This window comes from Hippocampus guttulatus, chromosome 21 (genome assembly GCF_054856545.1).
Source record: "Hippocampus guttulatus isolate MCC_2025c chromosome 21, RoL_Hgut_1.0, whole genome shotgun sequence".
NCBI classification, from domain to species: domain Eukaryota; kingdom Metazoa; phylum Chordata; class Actinopteri; order Syngnathiformes; family Syngnathidae; genus Hippocampus; species Hippocampus guttulatus.
The window spans coordinates 6397997-6424626 of record NC_141281.1 but is presented as its reverse complement, the minus strand read 5'-3'; the positions used below and the strand labels follow the sequence as shown (position 1 = coordinate 6424626).

General features: G+C 45.3%; 1 protein-coding gene across 8 annotated transcripts; it reads left to right on the top strand.

The window, feature by feature from the left end:
• Positions 1–340: 340 nt before the first annotated feature.
• On the top strand, positions 341–26486 carry slc12a7b (solute carrier family 12 member 7b). Of its 8 annotated transcripts, none has more exons than XM_086101705.1 (26): positions 341–617; positions 12656–12750; positions 13481–13612; positions 14002–14148; positions 15850–15904; positions 15980–16110; positions 16190–16431; positions 16530–16741; positions 17026–17193; positions 17284–17382; positions 17827–17884; positions 18263–18437; positions 18513–18631; positions 18744–18842; positions 19158–19277; positions 19401–19505; positions 19635–19803; positions 19890–20085; positions 20277–20446; positions 20565–20696; positions 20830–20937; positions 21233–21349; positions 22265–22440; positions 23012–23026; positions 23828–23961; positions 24355–26486. In XM_086101705.1, the coding sequence occupies exons 1-26, from the start codon at positions 413–415 to the stop codon at positions 24444–24446; spliced, it is 3471 nt and encodes a 1156-aa protein (XP_085957831.1). In that variant the 5' UTR covers positions 341–412; the 3' UTR covers positions 24447–26486. The 8 variants fall into 8 exon arrangements, with proteins under 8 accessions (XP_085957831.1, XP_085957835.1, XP_085957832.1 ...); XM_086101708.1 differs by lacking the exon at positions 341–617 and adding an exon at positions 6061–6418; XM_086101711.1 differs by lacking the exon at positions 341–617 and adding an exon at positions 10736–10974.
• Positions 26487–26630: the final 144 nt, after the last annotated feature.

The following is a 26630-nucleotide window of genomic DNA, read 5'->3' as shown; positions in this document are numbered from 1 at the left end:
GTCCTTTGTGCGATGCAGCAGCAGTGGATGCATGCATAGATGATGGTCCCAGAGGTGCTTGAGAGGATTCGGGTCTGGGGAACATGAGGCGTTCTGTAATGGCGTCTCTCTTTTGTATTTGTAATTTCTTTTTGGCATTTTGTGAAAGCAAGGGTCGCTCGCAGCTGGGCGTGTGACGTCACGACGAAACTGAATGTGGGCGGTTCGCAAAACTTGGGGTGGCTGGTTGATTGACAGCGCTCGCGTCCAATGACGGAATGTTGGAGGCGTGCACGTGCTCACTATCATCATACCCTCTGATCAACTGTTGAGTGTGAGTTACTTGTTCACTGTTGTTACTGCACGCGTCGGTCGCTCACCTCGTCGCCTCAGTTTGGGATTCCGAACAAAGCGACAAAAGAAGGGGAGCTACATGGGCGACAGGTTCGTGGTCGTCCCGGTTGACGGGGGGGAGATCGCCGAGCACCCGGGCTCGGTTAAAGCCCAATCGGGGCGATTGACCGGCGGCGATGGCCGGGATGAGGAACCTGAGTTGGAAGAGGACGCGCTGTTCAAACCGCAAGACCCCAACGCCGCGGTGCCCATTCTGGAGTACAACAGGGAACCCAACAAATACGGTGAGTCAGCCGGGCCGTTGCTACAGTGCAGTGCCCCACTTCTTATCTCTTGTTGGATTAGCCGTGTGCTTTTCACTCGTGCATGGTTTATCTTTTTGCACTGTGGGATGAAAAGTGTCATGACGCGGCGCTTAAACAGAGTTCCGTTATTTTGGAGGTCTGAGCCGCAAAACAAATATCTGCACATGTACTTATGTTAAAGTGGTGACGTTAAGGCAACTTTATCCAAACAAACAATCAAACGAGTGAATAACAATTCTAAATTGTGTTTGCGTCCGTTTTAGCTATATCTAAACACGTAACTAACTGCACCTGTTTTTTTCTTCCCAACACGAGATCCAAAAATGAAAGAAAAAATGAGTAAAACTTAAAATGCGCTTAACCCTTAAATACTGTTCACTTACCACTCACACTTACCACTCAGGTGGACCCAGAATATCCTCTATAATAATGGTGTCTTCCAAATTAAAGTTGTTTTCCCCCCCAGCGAATGTATTGTAACGCCCTTTTATTTAAATAAAAGATGATAACATTCCTTCAAGAGCTGCAATCGGCCGCAACTCAGCCCAGTCACTCCACACACCGTCCCCACTTGAGCCAGCGTTCAAGCTTTAACTGTCACCATCAAAAGAAAGAGTAACTCACGACCATTTACCATGACCGCTGCAAAGCATGCTGGAATATGTGCCGAGTCACAATCGAGCTACAGGAGTCATCTAAAATGCAGAACTGGATGGTGAAGGAAAACAAGCATTTTGTTTCTAGACTGTTGGTATTAGTCACAGTGGAGATGGATTTCTTTGCTGACTTCCTGGTGTAGAAACAAATGATTAGTTATAGTAGTTCCTTTTATTAGTACTGTATTGACATTACATTGACATCAGAGCTCCAGTTGTATGTATGCAGTGAAATCTGTTTGCAACAGGACAAAAGTGCTCAGACAAGTGGTGCCAGTGTTTTGCCTCATTGGCTAAATTAAATTAAAAAATGTATAGAATTTCGTTCTAGATCAAATTCCCTTCCTATTAGGAAGATGTCTGTGCTGGTCATGTATTTCACTCAGTCACTTCAAAAATAATCTCATTTTGAATGTATTTTAATCTGTTTACTGGCAGTATGCCCTGGATGCCTCTGCCCAAATCATATTTTTGATTGGTCAAATGAGTTTCGTTGGATGGTCTGTCAAGTCAATGCAATAATGTGACCTTAATGTAGTTGCCACGGGGCTTTTCTTAGGTTTTCGACGCTAATCAGACCTGGTGTAGAACCACTCAGGCTTTACAGTACCTTTGTGACTGGATCCAATATGCCGCCTCAGCCAGTATGATACATGTATTATTTGAAGGCCAAATGCTTTGTCTCTATATCTTTCAGACAGGAAAAGAAAATGGCCTCACAAGTGTAATGCGCTCACGCCGGCATCCACCGTCTTAGACAAACAAAGTTCCATCATAATAAGAGCCAAAATATGTGTTCCTCTTGGGATTTGCTCTGCACCGTTTCATTTTCACGCCACTGAATCTTGCAGTCATGCGAGGTGCTGTGCCCCGCCGGGGGCTGCTGAGAGAACATCGAAACGAGAAGGGCTCAATAAACGCAGGTCATTCATTACAGGTGAAACATCTTTTTGACTCGTGATGAGGATTGCAAAAGAAAGTCTACGGGGAGATTGACAAACCAGTGTTGTTAATAGGATGCAGTGGTTTTGAGGAGAACGTTTGATGCAAGTGCGCTATTGACAGAAGAATAGTGGCTACTCAAGTGATTATCCTTTTGAAGGTGTTTAGACCATTCAGAATAGATTTTTTTCCTGTTCCATAGTCCATCCATCCATCCATTTTCAACACCTCTTATCCTGAAAGGGGGGGGGGCGTCGCGGTGTTCCTTTGTCTTTCTTGTCAATAAATGAGTTGACATTGTCACTTGCCTCAAATGAAATGTGCCAATCAGAAAATCTTTTCAACACTTTTGTTATATTTCTCAGCACAACGGGTTATATTGTCAAACGAATTATTGGTGCATCAAGAGCATTTCACAATGGATGTTTTTACAAAGATATAAGTAACAGATGATACGATGAAGTCAAGTGAAATGACAATACTGGCAGTGAAGGGGAATTGTACTCAACCATAGAGGAAAAGAATTGACTGAGTTTTCAAGCCAGCTTGTTACAGAGCAAGAAGTTGAACCTTTGTACATTTCCTGTTACAGTTGAATAATTTGCTCTACCTGTAACCTTTGCTGTAGCCAGCTGTAATACTCAGACCGACACATTTACAGTATATTCTGTGCAGATGTGACAAATCATGACAAATGGACAGGCGTGATATAAATTTAGCAATTGGTAGAAGACTGCAGCCCACTTCTCATTTAAAGTCAGCTCCTGTCCGTTGACTCACTGCGTTATGACGAGCTAAATTCAGTTCATGAGCATTCTGGATTATGGACCATCACTGAATGTCATTGCCCTCTTGTGCATGCCTGCCATCCCTATTGGAGTCGCTGGGGAAGATTAATTCATCCAACAGGCATTAGTCACTTTGTCAATAAGTGGTTGTGCGATATGATCACACTCATTATTGGAATATGCGAGTGATGTAACTGCATGCAATTTAAGATGCGCATTACGTTTGGATGCGTGCGTGTGTATTCCTATTTAAAAAGGCACGCACCTTCGGTGTCATGTGCCGACCTCTGCTTTATTTGGAGCCTATCAGTCAGCACACCAACTGGGCTCCGGCATCCACTTTATCTGCTCCTGCTCTTGTGTGCCCTCCCTTTTCTGCACGTTGTGTATGTTCCAGTCGTTTTTATTTCAATGAAAAGTTGGCAAGGAGGGTTCGCCCACCCCATTGGACATTTTCAAAGAACAGTCAAAAATGGGGATCTGATGCTTTATGTGGTCAATGTCGAAAAAGGATCATCGGTGCACAAAAAAATCCCAGCCTTGCTTTGTTCAGATGAACCGTGTAAAATTTGCCCAGCCATAAGTCACATTTGCTTGGAAAAATTATTGGACAGGCAGTATAAAAATGGTAATTGGAGTGCAAAAATTTGTCATCAGCCAAAGTTGTAACCGATCCTCACACACAATACAACTACTGGATCTCATTATAGTGCCACCAACAGAGAAGGAGAGAGAGGCTATAAAGGCAGGTACATATATACACATTGGCTTAATAATAGCAAACGTGATTATGGCTTTGAGGCTTTGTACAGTTTGTACAGTTTGCCGCATGGTGAAGAGAAATTATTAATAACTGCGATAGCAAGTAGCGGGCAGTAAGAGTTCCTAGGCGGTTTCGTCAGTGGGTATCAAATGTCAGAAATGTGTAGGGACGTGAATCGTGTTCTGCGCGTGAATGAATCGCCAAAGGTGAAACTTAGAAGTGGTCCAGAAAATGAATGTTTGTAGGACGTCTGTGGTCGGCTCTCATTTAAAAACATGAGTTTTCAACGAGTTGTTAAATACTTTGTGGTGATATGTAATTTACCACTGCTAAATACCGCACAGAAAACAGCCATCTGAACAGGTTGTATCGCAAGTGGATGAATGGCAGTGTCTGTTTGGCTTGTTATACGCTTGTAGACCAGTTCTCTTTCCATGAGCAATCAGCTAGCCGTGGATTTTTTTTTTTTTAAGGCTGCGAGGGGACAAAAAGGCTCAGTCACCTTTTCCCCGTCTGGGTTTTGGAAACTCTGACAGACTGAGAGAGAAGTGGCTGGTGGCATTCCGTGTAAGTCAGTCAATGATGGATTCAACTTTTTTTCTATCTTCAAGTGTATGTCGGGTTTACAGACATGCGCTGTGGGCTCGCCAGTCCACAAATGATACAGTTTCTATTGGCCTGGTGACGCTGCATGTTGCCGTATTTCCATGAGTGTCCACAAGAGGGCGACAGAGTAACAGCCAGCTAAACTGTGTGGCGTGTGACAGTTTGCCAGGATAGGAGCCCAAGTGTCAGGGCACTCACTCCAGTCACAGTGTCGTATTGATGGTGTGACTTTAATGACCTTAAAAACTTGGCTTGTCACAAAACTATTTTTGCATTGCGTCAAGTCAATAAAATCTGAACAGAAAGGCCTGAGCTCCACTGCTTTATAAGGCATTGGCACATTGATGGTCACGGTAAAGGGTTGCATTTCCAAAGAAGATGCAAGTCTCTGCAGAGAGACGAATGGCTGGTATTCCTGGAACACATCCATCCATCAACATCTATTTTGTTCATCCCGGATTGGGGGGCAGGGAGCTTGCAGTCGACTGTAGCTTCTGTTTCTAAATGTGATCTCCTCCGGAGTTTCCATTTTTCTAAAACACAATTTACATTTTAACTGCATTCTGCTGCAATTAAAAAAAAAGATGGCAGTCAAAGTATATCTACACGCAATAATAGGGGAATGTCTGTCAAGCAATAATATTTAACAAATCTCCTTCACTGGGCCCCTTTGGCAAAGATTACCGGTAATCATGATAAAACCAAAGTACACGGTCACTACATGTGAAATACTGGAGCGCTCTGTCATTACTCAACTGCAACCCCATCTCCACTCTACCAAACAGGACAAAACCTCTCACTTTTCACACTCTGCTTGAATTCGGGCCAAGTGCAGCGGTAATGGACAGGATACACCCGAAAAAAATCTGCGTGGCACTCGCCACCCTCTTGGTAATGCGTCAAAGAGGAACACTGATTAGGACGGAAGACCGAAGAGGAAGCAGTTTGTCATGAGTCGAAACAAACACGTTGAATGGTTTAAACCCTTTGTGAGAGAGCAAAACAATGAGGACGTCATTGCAACTGGCCACAAACATGTCAACATGACGACTTTCCCATCTGGTATCAGTGATTTCATTACTGGTAGTCGCTAGCAGGCCGTTGGCTGTGTCGCAGTTGTCATAGCTGACTTTTAGGCAACTGGTGTGGGATTGACTGCCTCGAAATGAATGCCTCATAATCACCCTGGGATTGAGGGTGTAGTCTGCATGTCGTCAGATGGGCTAGGCTTCCTCGTGCGTAAGCGGCACAGGAAATAGACGGATGCATTAAGTGGTCGCCAAATAATGTACAACTTTAACGTGTGCTTTTGCGGATTTGCCCCGCCCGCCGTTGAAATGCATATGGAGTCAAATAACACAGCATAGGAAGTGCGTGTCCTTGAGAAGGAAATCTCCCCCTGTGGCGTGCTTGCAGGAAGTCCTTCCTGCTCTCTTTGAACAAAAGCTGACATTGCTGGCGAACTGCCTCAGGCGCAGAAAAGACATCACAGACGTGCTCCCATGCACACAAGCACACATGCGATTCATTTTTGTCAATGTGCGTGTAAGTGTGTGTGTGTGTGTGTGTGTGTGTGTGTGTGTGTGTGTTTGTCTGTGTGCTCAGTTACTGCCCCCTATAGGGGCGGGTCAATCTGGTCTTCCTTATTTGGATAACGGGGTTGTGGATTTCACAGCACAGAGTAGTCTCCTAGCGATAAGACACAAAACTTTTGAAGACCCTGGAAATACTAAAGTTGAGTGAATCTGGAAGAAAAAAACCTTTGAAAGGAAAAAAAAAGAGCAAAGGTAAAAGTGAAAACAGCTGGACGGCTGAAGGGAGCGGACCAGCAAAAACGGCAAGAGGCAGAGACGCAGATAAGGCGGTGGCAAACAGGGAGACATTGAGAGGGAAGCACATGGTGTAAAATGCCCACAAATTTCACCGTGGTCCCCGTGAAGGACAGCTCAGGAAAGGCAAGAGAGAGGATCGAAGAGGACGATGGCGATGAGAACGATGAGTCCAGGGAGAACGAGGACGCCGCAGGTGAGAGCGGATAGTTTTTGCATCTTTGGGATGGATGAGGAGTAGTCATTACGTCAAGGCAAATGTGTCATTTTGGTTTGCCGGTTGACGTCATAGCCATGGTTAAAGCTTTTTTTTTTACACGCACTGCATTTACTCAGCCCCAAAAAAAGTTTATGGTGTTGGGAAATACTCCTTGGGTCATAAGTGCGTTGATAAGTGTTTTGAAAAGACATTCTTTGGCATCATTTCCTCGTTTTGGTTCCCGCTAGCAAGTTCTTTGGCAGATTGTCTTTGGCCTCTATCTTTTCTTCTATAAGCCTTCATTTTCAGCTCTCTTTCTCTACGCATGTCTCACCATACTACAGTTCCAAGAAAAACTCCTCAATCCGTCTCCCATGGGATTGAGAACTTTGCTCATCTGAATCTCAGGCTATGCAAACAATTTATCAAAACCTTTGCACGACGCCTTGGTTCAGGCATAACACAATCACATTACGGTGCCGTCGAGTTCAAGACAAAAGATACGCATGCACATTTGCAAACCTAGACTCAAATTAGACACCGAGAAACGTCCGTAGCAATTCTTTTGCTTTTGAATCGGTACAGCCAACGGCTGCATAACACTCAGAGTGCAACACTGATTGTCGTCTATCAAGCTGTATTCACTGTGATGCCGCAATAAGCCTTCCAGCTGGTCGGGATTTTTACAGGCTCCAGGTTAGAGAGCTGTGTTTTATTGTGACCAGACGGGGCAGAGCTGCTGTCTAATTGAGTTTTCCTTTCGCGTATACCCAAGGCACAGGCAACAAAACCGAGAGAAAGCAAGCTATCCGAAAGATTATTGACTGAAACTCAAGCACCGCTGAATGTGGTCAGCTTCCACATGTATTTTGTGTCGCTGTTTAAAGAATACCGGATATGTTGGATAATAAGGCCCCTACACAAGTGGAATCATGCTCAAATATAATATTTATCAAAATAATAATGATAGGCGGCCCGCTAGTCCAGTGGTTAGCACGTCGGCTTCACAGTGCAGAGGTACCGGGTTCCATTCCAGCTCCGGCCTCCCTGTGTGCAGTTTGCATGTTCTCCCCGGGCCTGCGTGGGTTTTCTCCGGGTACTCCGGTTTCCTCCCACATTCCAGAAACATGCATGGCAGGCTGATTGATCACTCTAAATTGTCCCGAGGTGTGAGTGAGGGTGTGCATGGTTGTTCGTCTCTGTGTGCCCTGCGATTGGCTGGCTACCAATTCGGGGTGTCCCCCGCCTACTGCCCGAAGACAGCTGGGATAGGCTCCAGCGCCCCCGCGACCCTAGTGAGGATGAAGCGGTTCGGAAGATGAATGAATGAATAATAATGATATATCCGTTTTTTTTCCCCCCTCAGATGCTGTACTGTAAAAGTCTTGGTTGATATGCAGTTAAATCAGATTTGAGTAAGATCCAAGGGAGGGTCTGAAAGCATGTTGTTGCCTCATGAGTACGAGTGAAGAGCGGAATGGTTGTTAAATAGCAGTTTCTGCTATTGATTATTCTGCTGGCTGCCTTCCTGTTGGCTGTGTAGGGGGAGGTGAGACACATGCCCCTTTCTTATCCTCATAAAGCCTCGTTGAAAAAAAAAATGCTGCTTCACAGATAAGATCGCTTTGCGCAAATATGTGAGCCTCGTTTTTAACCCATAAGCGTCTCACATCTTTAAAGAGCGAACAGTGATTTCATTCGTATCATGCAAACCGGACACACTCAACACAGTACCGCTGGCCAATTGGTCCATCTGCCCTCGACATCAATTTCCTGCTTATTCGCTCATCAAATCTGGTGGTGTTTAACAATATTTGTGCTTTTTCTCCCCCTCTTGCTTTCCTGTCCTTGGAGCCAACATCAGGCGATTGTTCAGCTGCTAGTGGAGTTTACTCTGATGCTCTTGGCAATATCTCAGTCCTCATCATCTTTTTGGACGAGTCATTTCAAAGACAATTCTGTGCATACAGCTGTTTGAAATACTGACTGGAATGACTTGAATTCTTCTTATTGTTTGCATCTATCTGACCAGTCACAGATATGAAAAATGCAAACTTTTGGTCTCAGCGTGGAGAAAAAAAATTCCATAAGTCAAAATGTTCAGCTCTATCTGACTTCTACTTCCTGTTTCCATTTCACAGATTCACCCCCTCCCCCTTCCACCAGCTCCCTTCTGTCAATGTGGTCTGTGTGATAAGACTCACACACACTCAGCTTCGAATTCCTCCCTTTACCTCTGTATTTTAGGCTCAAGACTACAATTCAGATCAGTCTGTCAAGAACTACTTTGCAAAAATAAAACATTCATTTGAATTCAGTTCGATTGTCACTGGAGTTTTATCTTCATTTGGACGCCAGGATGTCCCGAATTACTCTTTTAGGGCGTGTAGACTGTAATTTGTAATGGTTATCACAATTTTTATTTTTTTGCCTGTGTTTACATTTTCTGATACTAGTTCTTAAATAGAATTCCTAGAAAATCACAATGTCCCATTCCTGGTAAATGGCTTATAAATTGCTTATAAATGGCTTATATGCATTAATGCACAATACCGTGACAGTCTCATCCGGTGGCAATGGACCGTCCGGCAAGCATCGATTTTCTCGAGCCCTCTTCCCTGAGCCAGCCGTAGCCCCCGGCACAAAGCTGGGCCTGCAGGCGACGAGCTATGGCAAGTCTGCACAATGACTGCCTGGCGGGGGATTTTTTTGTTCTGCCGGCGTCAAGCGATTTAACAATTGTTTTAATACAATGTGTTTATCGATTCAGAATCAGCCAAGTAAAATGGTATCAATGAAATCAACTGACTTGTGCTTAATATTAAACATAAAAATGTTCAAGTGCAACCAGCTGTAACAACAAACTAAATGCAATTGTACTTGCTGTGGATATTCTTTTCATTTTATAGGCAGGCCAGTATCAGGGCAATGACTGTTTAAAAAAAAAAGAGTCAAGGTGATAAAAATGCTTGTGTTTGGGCTTTATTGCGTAATCATCTTGGATGAGCACAATACAGACATTTATAATCCAAGTAATTAGCTGCTATCGCATGAATGTAGTCACATGAGTCTTGGAGTTCAAAATCACTGTCGCCCTATCTGAGGTCTACTGAACCCAAACGCCTGCAGAGACACCCGTACACTGATTCATGTGTTACATAACAGACTGTTATTTGCTTTAGGGTTTAAGGGCCGAGGATACCATGAAGTGGAACGTCCAAACGCATGCATTGCACTTAGCCGCGCTGAAATTGCAGCCATCTGACACCAAACCGCATGGAGCTGTATACGATTAAATCCTTCTTACAGAGTGATTTGATTGACCAGAGCTCAAGCCTTGACACATCTAATGATTCCTCAGCAGATGTTCACCGGTCGGTCACTCAGGCTGGTGAGTTAGTGGACATTTTAGTTTGTGAATTTGGTTAAGGGTGAGTTCATTATCATTGAAACACAAAGGTATGCATTACTGGGTATGCCATCGCATGCTTTCCCAATGCTCAGTGATGAGCGCTCACAGAGCACAAACGTTTCAAGCTGTGCTCTTTGTAGAAGGCCATGGAGTCATGACTCAGTGTCTCACCTTGAAAACAAGCCAGTGTGCCCCAGCATGGTGCAACACACTCACCTGACTGATAGGTCGCTCGTGGCCAGAAGCCTCGAGCGCAAGCCCACACTCTGCGAGTCTGTGGCTCAAAGCCAGGCCTTGCTCTGTGTCGTAGCCCCGGTGTGGCTTCTGTGTTTTATAAAAAGTTCAGGATTAGCCTAATCTGGTTAAGTGATTTGAGTCCACTTCACATGCTCTTAGACAGAAAGATTAATGAGCAGCTCAAACAAAAGTCGGGTCATTGAGCAGGCCGACGACTTCCTGTCAGCATCTGTGTTTGGAAGGAACTATTTAATTTTAAATTTTCAAACGCATGCTTTAATAGCTTCAGAATAAAACTCACTAGAAACTCACTAATAATTGAGTCATTGAAGTCTTGACGCAATCGAGGCAAATGGGAATGCAGTTGATTGATGAATTTTCTTCACAGCTGATCCAGGAAACAATCATCCCTTCGGTTTAACGCATGTCTCCATCCATCCCTTCCTGTCCTGACACTCTTGCTTTTCTCAAGCCTTCCGCTTTCCTGTCTTTGCTCCTCCCACTCAGTTTGTGCGTTCACACACACGCACTCGAGTGTTAATGTGAGTAGTTGAGCGTGATTGAGAGAAAGCATGCGCGTGAGCGTGCGTGAGGGCGCGCGTGCACGCCGGTCTCGGTGGGAGGGTAACGGCTGCTTTGTGAGCCATGGCTGTCGCTGACATCGTCATCACGGGCCACTTTTCACACACACGCACATACCCAGTCACAGAAATAGCTGATCCTCACATTATCCACACAGCACAGGCAGCATTCCTGCCTTCTGCACTTCACAAAACAATATCGCCATACTTTGGACGCCTATTACTGGAGTTCCGTTGGGAGCACTATTAGAACCCCTCCTCTCGTGAACCTTTTTAAGCCCTGCTCCTCAAAATGGAGAACAGGGGAGGCTCTCGTCGGAGGGGTGAGTTGAATACTTTTTCAATTATTCTGCATTTTTTTTATTGACTTGAATACTTTTTCAATTATTCTGCATTTTTTTATTGACTGAACATGATTATATTTTAGCGAGATAAGTGAGTGATATATTGATAAGTTGATTGTCTCTTTTCTTCTTGGAATAATTTGTCAAATCATTTTGGAATTGACTGTGTGCATTTGGTTTCATGATTCTTGTTAATAGCTTCGAGACTGACAATGACTGCAACATTTGTCATTGACAAATACTCTACAATATATACTGCAGTACTACATATGGTTGATGATATATATTTTTTTACTTACACACAACTTTAGGCTTGTTTTTTTTGTACTAATTTAACAAAAAATGCAGATGATGCTGACACAAAGGCCGAGTCTAAATCCTCCAATAAATGTAATTTTGTTGGGAGTGATTTTTGATTCTTGACATCTGGGAGTTGTCATCTCTCCAGCATGCTGAATGTATCGTCACTCGCCTATGTTTGTAGAGTGCGCCATGAGCTAACTCTGACAGCGTTAGGCAGCTTAGGCATCATCACAGTGCACAGCTTAGCCGATATAAATAGGATGCCCGGTCATTTATTACCACAGTGACCAGAGAAGCTGACCTAACCATTAGCGGATCTTCAATGTTCCCGCTACCTGATGTCAAACCTGTACCGATCAGAAAGCACTGAGCTAATGGATTCTGTTCCTAGCCCAAGCTATTCGGTGCCTCTTTTAATCAGAGATGTCATCATTCATACAAAACTGAAGGAGAAAGTTCAAGCTATCGCATATAACAATCGGTCTTCCTGTATATTCATTTTTATGGCTCAATTTTGATGAAACACATCGTACGGACCACCTGGCTGCGTTCCACTGGGAATGCTTGTTGCACACTATTTTGAAGTCTCCGCACTCACGAGCCGCGGCTGATGCTCCTTCAGGAGTTGGACCGAGCTCATTTTTCCAATTGCCCTCTTCGTTTTTACTCCTCTGGGATTTTGAGGGGAACGTGTTTTTTTCCTCTTTGGTTTTTCATTGCTGAGATGGACTGGAAGCTAACTTACTCTTAACCTATGGTGCTTTTGGAAATTCTCTGAGAATGGGTATGTTCCGAGTGGTAGAGTGCACTCCGCTGTCATTAGTTTTGGAACGCAGCCAGCACTGGTGCACAGTGTCCCCAACCCGAGTGCCTATTGCCCAGCGCCATTTTTGGCTTACTGAATAGCTGAATGACAAATTTGAGCAGCATTCTGAGTTTCTGAAGTGGGTTAGACAGATTTCTGATGGAGCTATTGCCCCTCCTAGCCCCAGTGTAGCACCACACATGCTTTGGCGTACCATTTAGGGATGGGAAGAATCATGGACTTTTCCCTGCTGTATATATGATGGAGATGTAAGCTGAATCTATGAATACATTTTGATCGATTACCAAATAATGCAATGCTGACAGAGTGAAAAAGGTGAAACATGGAAAAGCAGCGCCTGCCGAACAGTAACTGAAACGTTTTAAGACATGTCACACTTTGTGTCCTGGCGCGCAGTAAAATTCCGGATTTTTTTTTCGTGTGTGGAGTTTGCATGTTCGCCCTGTGCCTGCGTGGAGGGCCGGATTTGGCCCCCGGGCCTCATGTTTGACACCAGTGCGCCTAAACAAAAACTGTTTTGCGTTTGGACAGGTGACGGCGTCCCAAAGGAAAACAGTCCCTTCATCAACAACACAGACAACGACAAGAGCAGCAGTTACGATGGCACCAACATGGCACTTTTTGAGGTAAGCGTACATATTTGGGCCTCATACATAAAACAATGTAAGTTTGCCCGGCAGAAGCAAGTTTTATAGCGGCCTTACAAGGGAAACAGATTATGTTTATGTGTTTTGGTGAGACAATCCACTTCAAAAAAAGTTTCAATTTTTCTAAGGTAGTTCTCGGTCACAAGATCAGCGTTTCATAGTCACACTTAGGTGGTCAGTCAACAATGTTCGCCGTCGCCACCTCTGGCCCCATTTCCAGCTGAACACATCGTATAAGAAACAAAAGCAACATCACATCTTTCGAAAATCTGCTTCTTCTCTCATCTGCAGCTTCTCTTTCTAGTCAGAACAAGGCAAAGCTTCCACTGATACAAAGAAGTCATATTCTTGGACTCGAATTAAATTTTCTCCTCGTTAAGCAATGTAAATATGAATGAGCTTATTTACCTTGAAATCTCGATCCAGCTGAGGCGCTGCCAGGTGCGTTGCTCTGCCTTCTGGCTAACCTTGCTGGTTGGTGATCGCTGGACTTTGTATTGATTTAATTGGAAGGCATAACCTTCACTTCATAAACCCTCCGTAAGCCTGATCAGGTCATGCTGCTGTTTGCCAAAAGGTTTGCACTTGTTTTTGATATTTGTCAAGGATTGGGTTTTATCAGTTTCATTTGTTCTGAGCGACGTCCTGTCTTGAGCTGTTTTATTTTCAAATAAATTCACCTTGATTCTTAGCTTTCTTCCAATTGCAGGAGGAGATGGACAGCAACCCCATGGTGTCATCGCTTCTCGATAAACTGGCAAACTACACAAATCTCACGCAGGGAGCCCAGGAACACGAGGAGGCCGATGACGACGAGGGCTCCAAAAAGAAAGCCGTCAAGGTGACTTCAAAATTGTTTCCTAAGCTCTCTGTGCAATGTTTGAATCTTCGGTGGGTAAGGCGAGTGATGATTGTGTATTTTCTCGACTTTCGGAGCATAACGCAACCCATGACTGGTAATGTCTTATTGATCTGGGGGGAATGCACGTTCCCTCTTTGACCCGTGACCCTGTTGTTTCTTTCGCTCATGAGACGGCGGTCATCGTCTATAAACAGTCTGGTCTGGAGTTTATTACTGAGTCAGCATAAGCCTGCGTGTGTACATTTTTTTTTGTTTTTTTTGTCAACACAAAATTTGTTGTAATGACCGGGTATAATTTCGCAATCTCTTCCACTACCTGCTTTCGATGCTTGCATTTATTTGACAAGGCTTACTTTCCCTCCTTCTAGAGTCCTCAAATGGGAACTTTTATGGGCGTCTATCTCCCCTGCCTCCAGAACATTCTGGGAGTCATCCTTTTTCTACGCCTTACCTGGATCGTCGGCACGGCCGGCATCTTAGAGTCCCTGGCGATCGTCGGCTTGTGCTGCTCTTGTGTGAGTATTCGACCAAAACGTGTTTTGCATTTGTGCAGCATTGGTGCATCAGAGCTGGAAGAGAAGGCCCCAAATTCCCGCCCCAGATTTCTTATAGCTGCTGTTCTTTAAGAGACCAAGATGGCACCTAACAATCGCGTGACAGCCCGTCATCGATCGAGAACTTTTCAACTCATGTCATTTGCACTCGCAAGACTCGTCATATGGCCCCACTCTTAACATTTGTTTTTTATCAAGAGATTTAGAGCAGTCACGAGCAGGATTATATAAATGTGTGTGTGTGTGTGTGTGTGTGTGTTTCCCTCTGTCTGTCTGCCTTAATGAAGGACAAACCGTTCCACTCCCCACACTCAACACATAATCCCCAACCATCTGCAAAGTGTCAGAAATGCTGCGATGTGCACTCTTTCCCAATCCCGCGTCAGACAATGGATTACCTCCGATTAATCGGGGAAAGTACATGCAGAAACCTCGGGCGCAATCTCAGCAAAACGCTTTGCGTCTCCTTCCCGAAGACATGCTCCCTGTCACATCGTGACCATCGCATTCACACTTTGCCACGACCGGCTTACGAATTGCATTTGAAATACAACCGATTGGAAATACAATCTTCTTATTTCGTCATACCAAAAAAAATGTGTGCAATATATCGATGATGTGAAAGAGTCGCTCACAACAGATTTCGTGGACTCTGATGAGGTTTAAATGTCGGACGTGACACTCGACTCCCACGGCTCGGCCGCATGCGCTTGAAAGGTTCGTTGCCATTATGTAATAAGAAGGCTGATCTTAGTCAAATAGATTAATGTTCATTTTGATGACATGGACCATATGCTCTGGATTGTTTACCCGGTCCGTGTGCTCGTAGGTCATAGTTTGCGCAGTGTAGTCCAAATAAATAGCCTTCGGAGAGGGGGGAGGGGGCAAGAGCAAAAAGTTGTGGAAGAATTGACTGTATTTAGCTTAGAGGAGAGTCATGGTTGCTTTGTTCAAGTGAAGCAAATATACCAAGCTTTGCCTGCTTTTCTTCGTGGTATCTTAAGTCAGGCGTTCCTGGTAGAGTGCAAGTCAAGTTGTATGGCTTGGGATTTAGGAGGAAGTGAACGGTAAAATTAACGGGTAATTGGCTTTACTCCAGCCTGTCTGCCGTTTTAAACCGGATGGTCTTCGAAGAGCCGGAGGTTTATCTTGGTCACGGATAGTCACGGGCACTGCTCAGGTCCTCGCTGCTCTCTCTATCTCTCTTTCTCCTTTTTTTTTCTCTTTTCCATGACCTCACCTTCACGTGTCCGCCCCCGCCCCCCCCTCCCTCTTGATGTGTTATTGTTTAAGTTAATTTCAGCTCCATGTCTCTGTTATCTCGTGCCCTGTCCTTCCTCTCATTGCGAGGCTCTCGGGTGATTTTCTGACGAGCGTTTTGCAGCTACACAATGACTGATTTCACGGGAAAAGCTTGTGTGCATTACCAATCCAAGAGACTTAGCGCGTAAGCCTTTCAAGATGCATTTTAACAGGCGAAATGATAGCTTAAGCCACCCAAAGACTCCAACTCTGTGTATTATGTAATTATGTCAGCATGGAAAAAAAAGTAGTGACACTTTCAAGGTGACAGCTAAATGTTGTTTTTGATGGAAAGTCCACAATTCGTCCATCAGGACAAAAGACCAAACGTGAGCTTTTGTTCCCGGGTTCTCCTTCCAGACCATGCTGACAGCCATCTCCATGAGTGCAATTGCCACAAACGGCGTCGTGCCAGGTATGATACCGACTCATTCATTCATGGTCACTCATTTGAAACGTTTTCCCAACGTCAACTTTTTGTCCCCCATAGCGGGAGGTTCCTACTATATGATTTCTAGATCCCTTGGCCCCGAATTTGGTGGAGCTGTCGGTCTCTGTTTCTACCTGGGTACGACTTTTGCGGGCTCCATGTACATCCTGGGTACTATTGAGATTCTATTGGTGAGGAAACACGCCACGTGGCCAGCGTCGTTTTTGACCGCGGTGTTGAGTCACAAATATGCCTCCACTTCCCGTTCAGACCTACATTGTGCCGAAGGCGGCCATCTTTGTGGCGGAAAAGAAGGAGGACCAAGGCGACGCTCTCCTGAATAACATGCGCGTCTACGGCACGTGCTGCCTGACGCTGATGTCCGTGGTTGTCTTTGTGGGAGTCAAATATGTCAACAAACTTGCCCTGGTCTTCCTGGCCTGTGTCATTCTCTCCATCCTCGCCATCTACGCCGGCGTCATCAAGACCATCTTTGAGCCGCCCGACTTCCCGTGAGTCAAGTGTCCATCTGCAGTCCGCAGATCTAAGCGGTTGTGTTAACATGCAAGTAGCGTGACGGACTCTCGCTCTCTCTTCTTTCTTGACATAGCGTCTGCATGTTGGGAAACCGCACACTGCAGAACCACAATTTCGACAAGTGTCTTAAGATGGACATCGTGGGTAATGTGACTGCCACCACGCAGCTGTGGAAGCAGTTCTGCAAGGGCCCGGATTTCAATGCCACCTGCAACGAGTATTTCCTCAACAACAACGTGACCCAGATTCAAGGCATCCCGGGACTTACCAGCGGGGTTATTTCAGGTGTGAACGCAACCTGCGCTTGCTTGATTTGAGTGGTGTGTGAAAATGTTGGTCGTTTGTATTTGGAGGGTGTTTTCGTGAATCCCGGTTGACCATGCGGTCATCATTTCTCTTTCACTGCATGTGCTCTGCTTTTTTTTTTAACCCTTATTTTCATTGTTATTTCAAAGAACAAACACTTATTTGTTTATCTGAATGTTTTGACTGTACGGTCATTACAGTTACAAAATGAAGGTTTCAAAAAGGCCTTTCTTTCTGAATTCCTCTTTCGCTGACCATTTCAGAAAATATGTGGTCGGTATATGGGCCGCTGGGCATGTTGGTTGAAAACAAGAAGTTGTCATCGGTTGGGGGAAGCGATCCCACGCAGGACATCTACCTGCCCTATGTCGTCAATGACATTGCTTCCTTCTTCACGCTGCTTGTCGGGATCTACTTCCCCTCTGTCACCGGTGAGAGCGCTACCAACCAAACACCCACAGGTTGTTCAGCAGTGGGCCTCATGTTTTTACGAAGATGTTTTTGTTTTTGTGACCTCTCAGGTATCATGGCCGGTTCTAATCGATCGGGCGATTTGCGAGATGCCCAAAGGTCCATCCCAGTTGGAACCATCCTGGCTATCTTTACCACCTCCATCATATGTATCCTTTTAATATTCGTACTATGAGACTAGAGTTCATCAGACCGATAATCAGTTATGCCGGTGAACACATAATTCTTACTTCATTGTTCCGTTGACTCCATCGACCACGCTTGCGTAACGTAATGCAACGCACAGTACTTTTTTAAACATCCGTGAAAATAGGGAGATTGTTCATTTTGGACTCGCACTTGACTGTTATTGTCTTGGCTCCTGTATGTTGAAGTGACTTGTATAGTTGGAGTCTGTGAGCGCTTAGAAACGCTGTCACACATCACACTGTGTAAGTGTAACTCGGTGGAAGCATGAAGTGCAATCTGTGTAAATAGCAGCGAACCCTGGAACACTTTTGTGGTGGCACAAATCAAGCCCGAATGAGAAAAAAAAAATTCTAATCAAACGACAACGTTATGGACAGCGTATTCTCCTGAACAGTTTGCCTCAGATTTCACCTGTGTGGTGCTCTTTGGTGCCTGCATTGAGGGCGTTTTACTTCGAGACAAGTAAGACTTGAAACACACGCACGCGCACACACATCCTGCGCACGTTTCAAAATCGGCTGATTCGAGTCATTTATTTAACCAACCGGTTCACATTTCTTCATTCCTTTCGTTCAGCACACGATGCTTTATTGTTCATGAGAATTCAATCCCAGCGCTCGTGAGTCTTTTGAGCTTTTCAGAAGACTTACGAGAGTGCTTCAAATTCAGCATTTTGTATCGATGAAAAGAGAAAGACTGATACAACAAAGATGGAGTGAAGAGAGAGAGCATTCTTTCCCTGAGAGTTCAAATTGTCTCCTGGTATTTGGAGTGCTGCCGACATGCCATTCCAACACGTTATGCAGCGACGCATTCCTTGTTTTGTTTTTGTTTTGCTAGGTTTGGCGACTCCGTCAAGGGCAACCTTGTGATTGGCACGCTGTCGTGGCCTTCACCTTGGGTCATTGTCATTGGCTCCTTCTTCTCTTGCTGTGGCGCGGGGCTCCAGAGTTTAACCGGCGCCCCACGCCTGCTGCAAGCCATCGCACGAGACGGCATCGTACCTTTCTTACAGGTAAGACACCGACCCGTGGGCAGGCGGCGCAAGCAATCCCTTCGCCTTCGACACTTTCGCCATGCCCCGTTTTAGGTATTTGGTCACGGAAAGGCCAACGGAGAGCCGACCTGGGCTCTCCTACTGACCGCCGGCATCTGCGAGATTGGAATACTCATCGCTTCTTTGGATGCCGTGGCGCCGATCCTCTCCATGTGGGTGTCTCGCTGCCTCCTTTTCAATTCCCCGCTTCTTGAGCCTCGACGCGCGAGGTCATGAGATGGCAATCCATATGAATGAATCTTGGGATCCGTTCTCCTCATGCAGGTTTTTCCTAATGTGCTACCTGTTTGTCAACCTGGCGTGCGCCGTTCAGACTTTACTGCGAACCCCAAACTGGAGGCCGCGCTTCAAATATTACCACTGGTGAGTGATTTATTATGAAGGCAACTGCTGTATGTTCCTGATGATCCGTTTCGCTTTTCATTCACACCCGGACGCAAACTCATCCCCATTAAGATTAATTCCACAGCAAAGCCTGCGGAAAATTCCCCCCTGTGTCCTGAGAATGTCATCACTTTGCTCCGGGTTTAAGCCATCAGCTGTCCATTCCGAAAAGGGTTTATTTGTTCCTCCACCAATGAGGCAAAAGCATGGCACCGTTCTATAAATAGATGGCTTTTGAAATTAGCGGATGAGAGTTGTTAATTGTTTTTTTTGTTTGTTTTTTTTCCCCAACAGGGCTCTCTCTTTTCTGGGAATGAGCTTGTGCCTGGCTCTCATGTTCATTTCGTCCTGGTATTATGCCATTGTTGCCATGGTCATCGCCGGCTGCATCTACAAATACATTGAATACAGAGGGTGAGAATAACTGGTGATGTCCTCCAATTTTAATGTGCACTGAAATGCCTTTCAAGTGAGAAAACGCCTGGCACCATTTACACAGAGTATTGCATTGGATTGTATTCCGTTACTTCTGTGCAGGGCAGAAAAGGAGTGGGGCGACGGCATCCGCGGCCTTTCGCTAAACGCCGCCCGTTTCGCCCTAATTCGTTTAGAGGAGGCTCCCCCGCACACCAAGAACTGGAGGTACAGCATAGCCTGAGTCAGCATCGATGTAACATTGTGGCATCCGTGAAACCGTGTGACTGATGGACCAAACGAAAGAAATCTGCAAGTCAGCAAAAAGTGATTCCTTTCCTCTTTCCATAAATCCAGGCCTCAGTGTTTGGTGCTGTTGAATCTGGACTCAGACCAAGTGGTGAAGCATCCGCGCCTGCTGTCGTTCACCTCTCAGCTGAAGGCCGGGAAAGGCCTCACCATCGTGGGAAATGTATTGGAGGGGACCTTTCTCACAAAGGAAGCCGAAGCAAAAAAGGCCGAGCAGGTATGACAGGAGACAACCGCGAAAGAGGAGAAAGCATCACACGGCGTACGGATATTTCATGTGGTTTTCGCTGTAATTCCCTCCAGAACATCAAGTCTTCCATGACGGCAGAGCGGACCAAGGGTTTCTGCCATGTTGTCGTTTCCTCCAACCTCCGAGACGGGGTCTCCCATCTAATCCAGTCAGCCGGGTTGGGCGGCATGAAGCATAACACGGTCCTAATGGCCTGGCCGGGAAACTGGAAGCAGTCCAATGACCCGCAGTCGTGGAGGAATTTCATAGGTACAAGGCAGACGGCGAAGATGGCAAAGCTCCAATGCAAATCAATTATTTGGAGTACGGCTCACGTGCCACTCTGAATGACACATGCAGAGCCAAATGGGACGATGCCCACCAAATAATGGAATGCTGCTTCTTCATCACGGTTGAGAAGGCTCCCGTCATTGCTTTCACCCCGTTCCGTGTCTTCCCAGAGACGGTGCGGGAGACCACGTCCGCGCACCAGGCCTTGCTTGTCGCGAAGAACGTGGACAGCTTCCCCACCAATCAAGACCGCCTCGGCGAGGGAACCATCGACGTGTGGTGGGTGGTTCACGACGGAGGCCTGTTGATGCTGCTGCCTTTCCTGCTACGACAGCACAAAGTAGGTTATGACGCGTGCCACTTTCTCTTTCGCTTTGTAGGCTTGGAAAGTAGACGGAGATGCAATATACAATAAATAAAGGTCATCTATTACAAATATTTCTACAACTGTCCTTCAGGTGTGGAGAAAGTGCAAGATGCGCATTTTCACCGTGGCCCAGATGGATGACAACAGCATACAGATGAAAAAAGATCTCCAAACGTTCCTTTATCACCTGCGGCTCAACGCAGAGGTGGAAGTGGTGGAAATGGTAAGACCCGTGTGTCATGTTTCCGTGAATTGTGACGCAACACGATGGTTCTGCAAAAGCGGTCGAAGAGAACCCGTGGCGAGGTTGCGCTCGTAGAAATCGGCCATTAAACCGAACCTTCTTCTGCGTGCAGCATGATAATGACATCTCGGCCTTCACCTATGAGAAGACTCTCGTGATGGAGCAGAGGTCTCAGATGCTGAAACAGATGCAGCTATCCAAGACTGAGAGGGAGAGAGAGGTACCACCATCCCTCTTTTTTTTTTTTTTAAACTCCATTGACAGTTTCCTAACTGACCGAATAGGGCTCTTTGATGATATGTTTTTTTTTTTTTGCTCCACATTGATAAGTGGCACACATCCAGCATCACCACATCACATTACATCAGCTCAGATGAGCTCGACAATCAGTTACAAATCAAACTAAGGTCTCAACTTTACCATCCGTCGTCAAAGTCCGTGGCACTTTTTGACAGTTGGTCCCATTTGCTTTTTATCTGCAATCACCTTTCGGGGGTCTATGGCGCACGACTCAGATTCAGAGTATCACTGACGAATCACGTAACTCAATCCGGAGGAAGAACCAAGGTGCTGCCGAGGGCGCAAGCCTCAGCCGGCAGTCCTCTCCAACGGAGGACACGCAGGAGGATGAGGTAGTCCATTTGCTTTGTGCGCCCCACTGTCCCCTTAGTGGCCCGGTTTCACAAAGTGTCATCTATGGGCTACCGTGCGGCCAGTGAGCACAGCCTGTGTGTCGACAATGCCACAAGAGTACTTTCCGTCAAAACGGATGTACTAAATCATAATGGCGCCGTTCAATACAAGAGCTCTGTGGTGCTTTGTGAATACCAACCTGTCACGCTCCCAAGAATGCCGCCCGAGACCATCTGATATCCAACCTACATTCAAATCTAACCCCAAATACCCCTGACGAAAGACTGGACAGTATTGTTCCCAAAAACTGACCTCACTCCTTTTCCTCTGAAATGGAGCTTACACCATCTCAGGTTAATTTGTGCTCCTTTATTTCTCTCAATTAGCTAACTGGTTGGTCTAACCTCCACTCGAGCCGACAATACTGTCCATTTTGGTCATACACAGGCACCGCCCCGTTTTACCCCGCCCCCTCCTGCACTTCTGACTGACCCACAGTCATTATGATGCAATATAGGTGTCGGTGCAATGTTGTCGTGAACGTCATAAATTTTGGGGAGGAGGACTATCAAGAAATCATTTGGATCAATAGCGGGGAATGTGGTCCATTATCTTTCGTTGTTTCTTTTATATTGTATGGTGGTCTGTGTCATGTGTCATGCGTTTCCATGTCCTCCTCCTCTGTTTTGTATCCCTTCAGTACATTTTGTGTTTGCTCCTTCTCTGAATTTCGGGCAATCATCCCATCTTCCCGGCGTTCTTTCATGAAATTTTCATGACTCTCGCACATTGATTTTTCTTTCTCTCTTTGTGCTACACATTGCAAGTATCCTCGATTCTCGTTTCTTTACTGCCGGACTTCCTGTGTGCCAACCCTCGGCGTTGTGTCTTGAAGCCACGTCTGTTTCCACCAGGCCCAACTGATCCATGACCGAAACACGGCCTCCCGCGCCTCCATGAACGACAAGTCCGAAGCCGTCCCCGATCGGGTTCACATGACCTGGACCAAGGACAAGCTTTTCACAGAGCGGAACCGCAACCGCGAGTGCAACTCCAACGTGGCCATGCGAGACCTCTTCAACATGAAGCCGTAAGTTTAAGCCTTTAGCTGATGAGCCCTCAAATACAGCAGACGTTTCATGGGAAGATTTTTAGCCATTTTTATTTATTTCCGACAAAGAGAACACAGTCTTGTGTGATGTCATACATAGAGGTGTTGTATACCTTTTCCCTCAAGATTTTGGCTGAATTTGACACTCTTAGGGGCGTTCAACTTTTGAGATGCTTCTGTACTAGACGCCAAAAAAAGAACAGACCAACAAAAAGATGATTAAAAAAAAAAAAGAGACAAGATTGCACGGCATGAGCATTCAAGCTGCACGGGTGAGCGTGCACGCATGTGTGTGCCTTAACGGCCGTTTCAGTCTGAGTGCACGGCTAGCCCCCTCAGCCCACTCATGAGGACTAACTCCTTGTCTATCATCATTAAGTCCTCACACTACTGTCTCCCAAAAAGAGCAACACCTTTTCTTTTCCACGGCTCCCTGGACATCAGACGGGCCAGCCATGTGCGACTTTTGAAGCTTGCGTGGCCAGTAGCAGGGCTGATTTTAGATGCATCTAAAGGCTGTCTTTGTTTTGTCCCATTTTTCTCCTTCTAGAGAGTGGGGGAGCTTGTAAGTTGCATTCTGTTGGCCCCGAGACCGCATGCGTGTGTGCCACTTTAATCAGTTTCCTTCCGTGCATGTGTGTGTTGGTGTTGTGCGCATGTGCATGAGTATACCTCAATTAACTTGCATCTAATATGACCGTGAGCAAAATTGTGCTTTCCATCTGCCATTTAGTGGAGTAAATGTAAAATTGGGAGTCGGACGGGCATTGAAATGAACTCTGAGGAGGAAAAAACAAATGTCAAATGCGAGTCTTTATCTGGAAAGCTGAATTTTGTGAACAAGCGTCATCCTTTTCATGCGATTTGGTTTCGAGGTGTGTGTTGGCATCATTCAGCGTCAAGACAAGCGTTGACATCGACACTCGGACTTGTTGTGTGCTTGTGCATGTGAAGCCAAGCTTCACTGATACAGTTGAGGCCAAAGGTTTTTGGCCACCGTGATGACTAATTTTGCTGATTTGACAAAGAATAATTCGATGTGCATTATCAATTTATTTTTATTTTATTTTAAATTGTAATTAAATGTGACAAAAGTCAGCATTTACAATGCCGACCCCTTTTTCAGACCTTTTAGTTTTTAAGGAACTCCTCAATTTCTAAATGCTCATGACAACACTATGAAAGCCAATGAGTGAAACATGAAATTCGAGTCAAAGCTAAATCCAATGGCCACAACTGTACTTGGTGATTCGCTTTTATGTCTCACACTGTCAACCTTTTGTGCGTCGTCTTTGATTCGTATTTTATGAACGTTTGACCGGTGACTGTGTAAAAGCGCTCTACTGACTTCGTCTTGTTAACCCAGGAACCAGACCAACGTTCGCCGCATGCACACGGCCATCAAACTGAACGAAGTGGTGGTCAACAAGTCCCAGGGAGCCCACCTGGTTCTGCTCAACATGCCGGGACCACCCAAGAACCGGGGAGGAGACGAGAACTGTATCCTTTTATGTGTACCTTTTCGTCTTCCTAAAAATGATTATTTTTTAAGTCACGTCAAATTGTAGCAGGGCCTAGCTTGTGCTAGGCTGGCCTCGATTAATGACTAAAAACTCACCGACTTGCTGTTTTATGCTTAGGCCACAAACCTCTTTGGGTCGATGTCAATTACTCGCTGACCAAATTGGCCTCCCCAAAGAGGTTTGGCATCGCCTATGGATACCACCAGATTGCGCCAAAGCAATATTTTAGTATTGCGAGCCGCTTTTGATGAGCATATGCTGCTCAAATATTAGAAATTGGAACATTCCGTAGAAATGTTGTGTTACCATGATTGTTTGATTTATCGTGTTATCTAAAACGTTAAATGCTGCTTCACTTCCTTCCTCTCAGATATGGAATTCCTCGAGGTTTTGCTGGAGGGTCTGAACCGAGTCCTGCTTGTCCGAGGCGGCGGGCGGGAAGTTATTACAATCTACTCTTAGAGGGGAGGGGTGGGGCAAAAACAAAAAACAACAATCACCTCCCACCCCATCTGCATATTATGGGCCATCGCCTTGGATATCAGGCATTTATTTTGAAAGGGAGAGCACTTAATTGGGTTCCTATTAAGATGGGTTGGCGCAATCATGAGTGATTGATGGCTTAGTCAGCAGTTGCTTGGGAAAGGAGGACAGATGTCGCGGGCTCGTGAGCGAGCGAGGCGGGCCCACGCGAGGCCGCGCTACAAAAAAAACAGCAACAAAAAATAGAGCATAGACACTTTATATTTTTCATTCGACTCGTGACGAGGTTATTTTGTTTGTTCACCTTATTTCCCCTCGTTGTTGTTATGTTGTCAACGCTCGGCGTTGACTGTGATGTTGCACCTCGTAGTCTCTTTTACGCTTTGGTGGCCCAAGAGAGTTTTGTGTGCTCGGTGAAGTGAAACGTCGTGGGGAGTTGTTGTGCCGCAGTTGTGTGATTGGAGAAGCCCACCCTTTGCAGGTTTTTCTCGGCTTGTTTATCACACACACACACACACACACGCAAACATCCTCAGCTATGAATGGCCAAAAATGTATTTACGTTTATCATCTACTCCTTTTATTGGGTGACATCATCATTGGCCTTTGCTGCATTGAAAGAGTCAACAAAAGCACAACTCGCATCTTACACTGACAGACTTTTGCACTAACCAGAATCTTACAAGTTTGCGTTGTGGCTAGGGCACGTCAAAACCACACTATTTACCGTTTTACACACACACACACACACACACACACACACACACACACACACACACACACACACACACACACACATACACACACAGCTTTGTGCACCAGACTGAATTCGCTGAATGGTTTAGATCCATAGATAAGAAGAGAAAGTGCCAAAATAATTTAAAAGGAAACTGTGGAAGTCTTAATGTTACGCCTACCCCCAAAATATGATTATCAACTCATAAAAATCAACAATTTCTTTCATAGATGTGACTCAGAAATCATGACCGTTTAAAGTTTCAAAACTAAAATTTCCCCATGGCATTTGTCGCTCCGCAATTTCTTTCAATTCGCAGTATTTTTTTTTAAGTGATAAAAGTTGGATTTTCCTGCACGTCTTTGCTCGAAAATGTCCAACTTGTGAGTCCAGTGGTCATGTTCATATATTTTTGTGTTTTGTTGTGTTTTGTTCAATTGTCGTATGGTTGAGCAGCCGTAGTTTTTTTTATCTTACGTGAACTGAACTTCTGTTACTTTGCGTGTCTGTTGATTTTTTATCAAAAGTGGCAGTTTGAAGAAGTATGTATAATGAAGACAGCTCCATTTTACAGTACAGCTTTTATTTATTTTTTCTTCAACCCACCTGAAAGGCAACCTTCTGAATACAGCAACAAACTTTTGAAGCAAGCAAGGTCCATGGGAAAAAGCTGCATCACACTGTTACAGTCTTTCTTTGTCATTTTTAGCCTCACAAAGACGTTACACTATAAACATTGTCTAGTTTTGAGAAATTAAAACCAAAATCATCTTATTCAAGTTTATTTTTGATTTTAATTCTGTTGCTGTGCTCAGTGGCACTAAAATGTAATCTTATTACCTTGAACAAAAGATGGTGCAAAAGAGTTGACCGGGGTGCTGGAGGTGTTGTTTCACAACTCGGTGGGAACTGGGAGGTGACTGGTGAATGTTATCTACCTCAAAGGTGTCATGAAGGCTTGAAGACACACACACACACAAAAAATATATGGACACACATTGCAGTTTCACTAAGGAGGGAAAAAGAGGGGGGGAAGCCTCGGCTCTATGAGGCAAGCGGCATAGTTGTTTGTGTGCGTGTACGCGTGTGTGCGTCGACCTGTGTGCGTGCGTGTTTGTGTGTTCTGAGAAGTGAAGAAGCTGCTTATTTTCGTCCTGCCCGACGCCTGGTGGCCGTCACTGGACGGAACAGAAAGTCACTTTGTAGGAGCACGCGTAGAGACGGTAGCCCTGTAAATTATATTTGTGCCTCTCTGAGTAACTATTAAAAGTGCTGAGATATAAGCGAAGTCGTCTGTGGTCTTATTGTGCTCGCTCTGCTGCAAAGTTACTATTAAATAACTGCCTACTGCCCGAAGATAACCAAATAAAAACTCACTACAGCTAAAATGAAAGACTATTGATAACCATGCTGAGCTTTGAAAAATG

Excerpts from the sequence above, each read along its gene's own strand:
- slc12a7b (XM_086101705.1), top strand. The coding sequence starts at position 413 with ATGGGCGACAGGTTCGTGGTCGTCCCGGTTGACGGGGGGGAGATCGCC. Across the intron at positions 19,278-19,400 it reads AAATACATTGAATACAGAGG|GGCAGAAAAGGAGTGGGGCG; the intron begins GTGAGAATAACT and ends ACTTCTGTGCAG. Across the intron at positions 23,962-24,354 it reads CCGGGGAGGAGACGAGAACT|ATATGGAATTCCTCGAGGTT; the intron begins GTATCCTTTTAT and ends CCTTCCTCTCAG.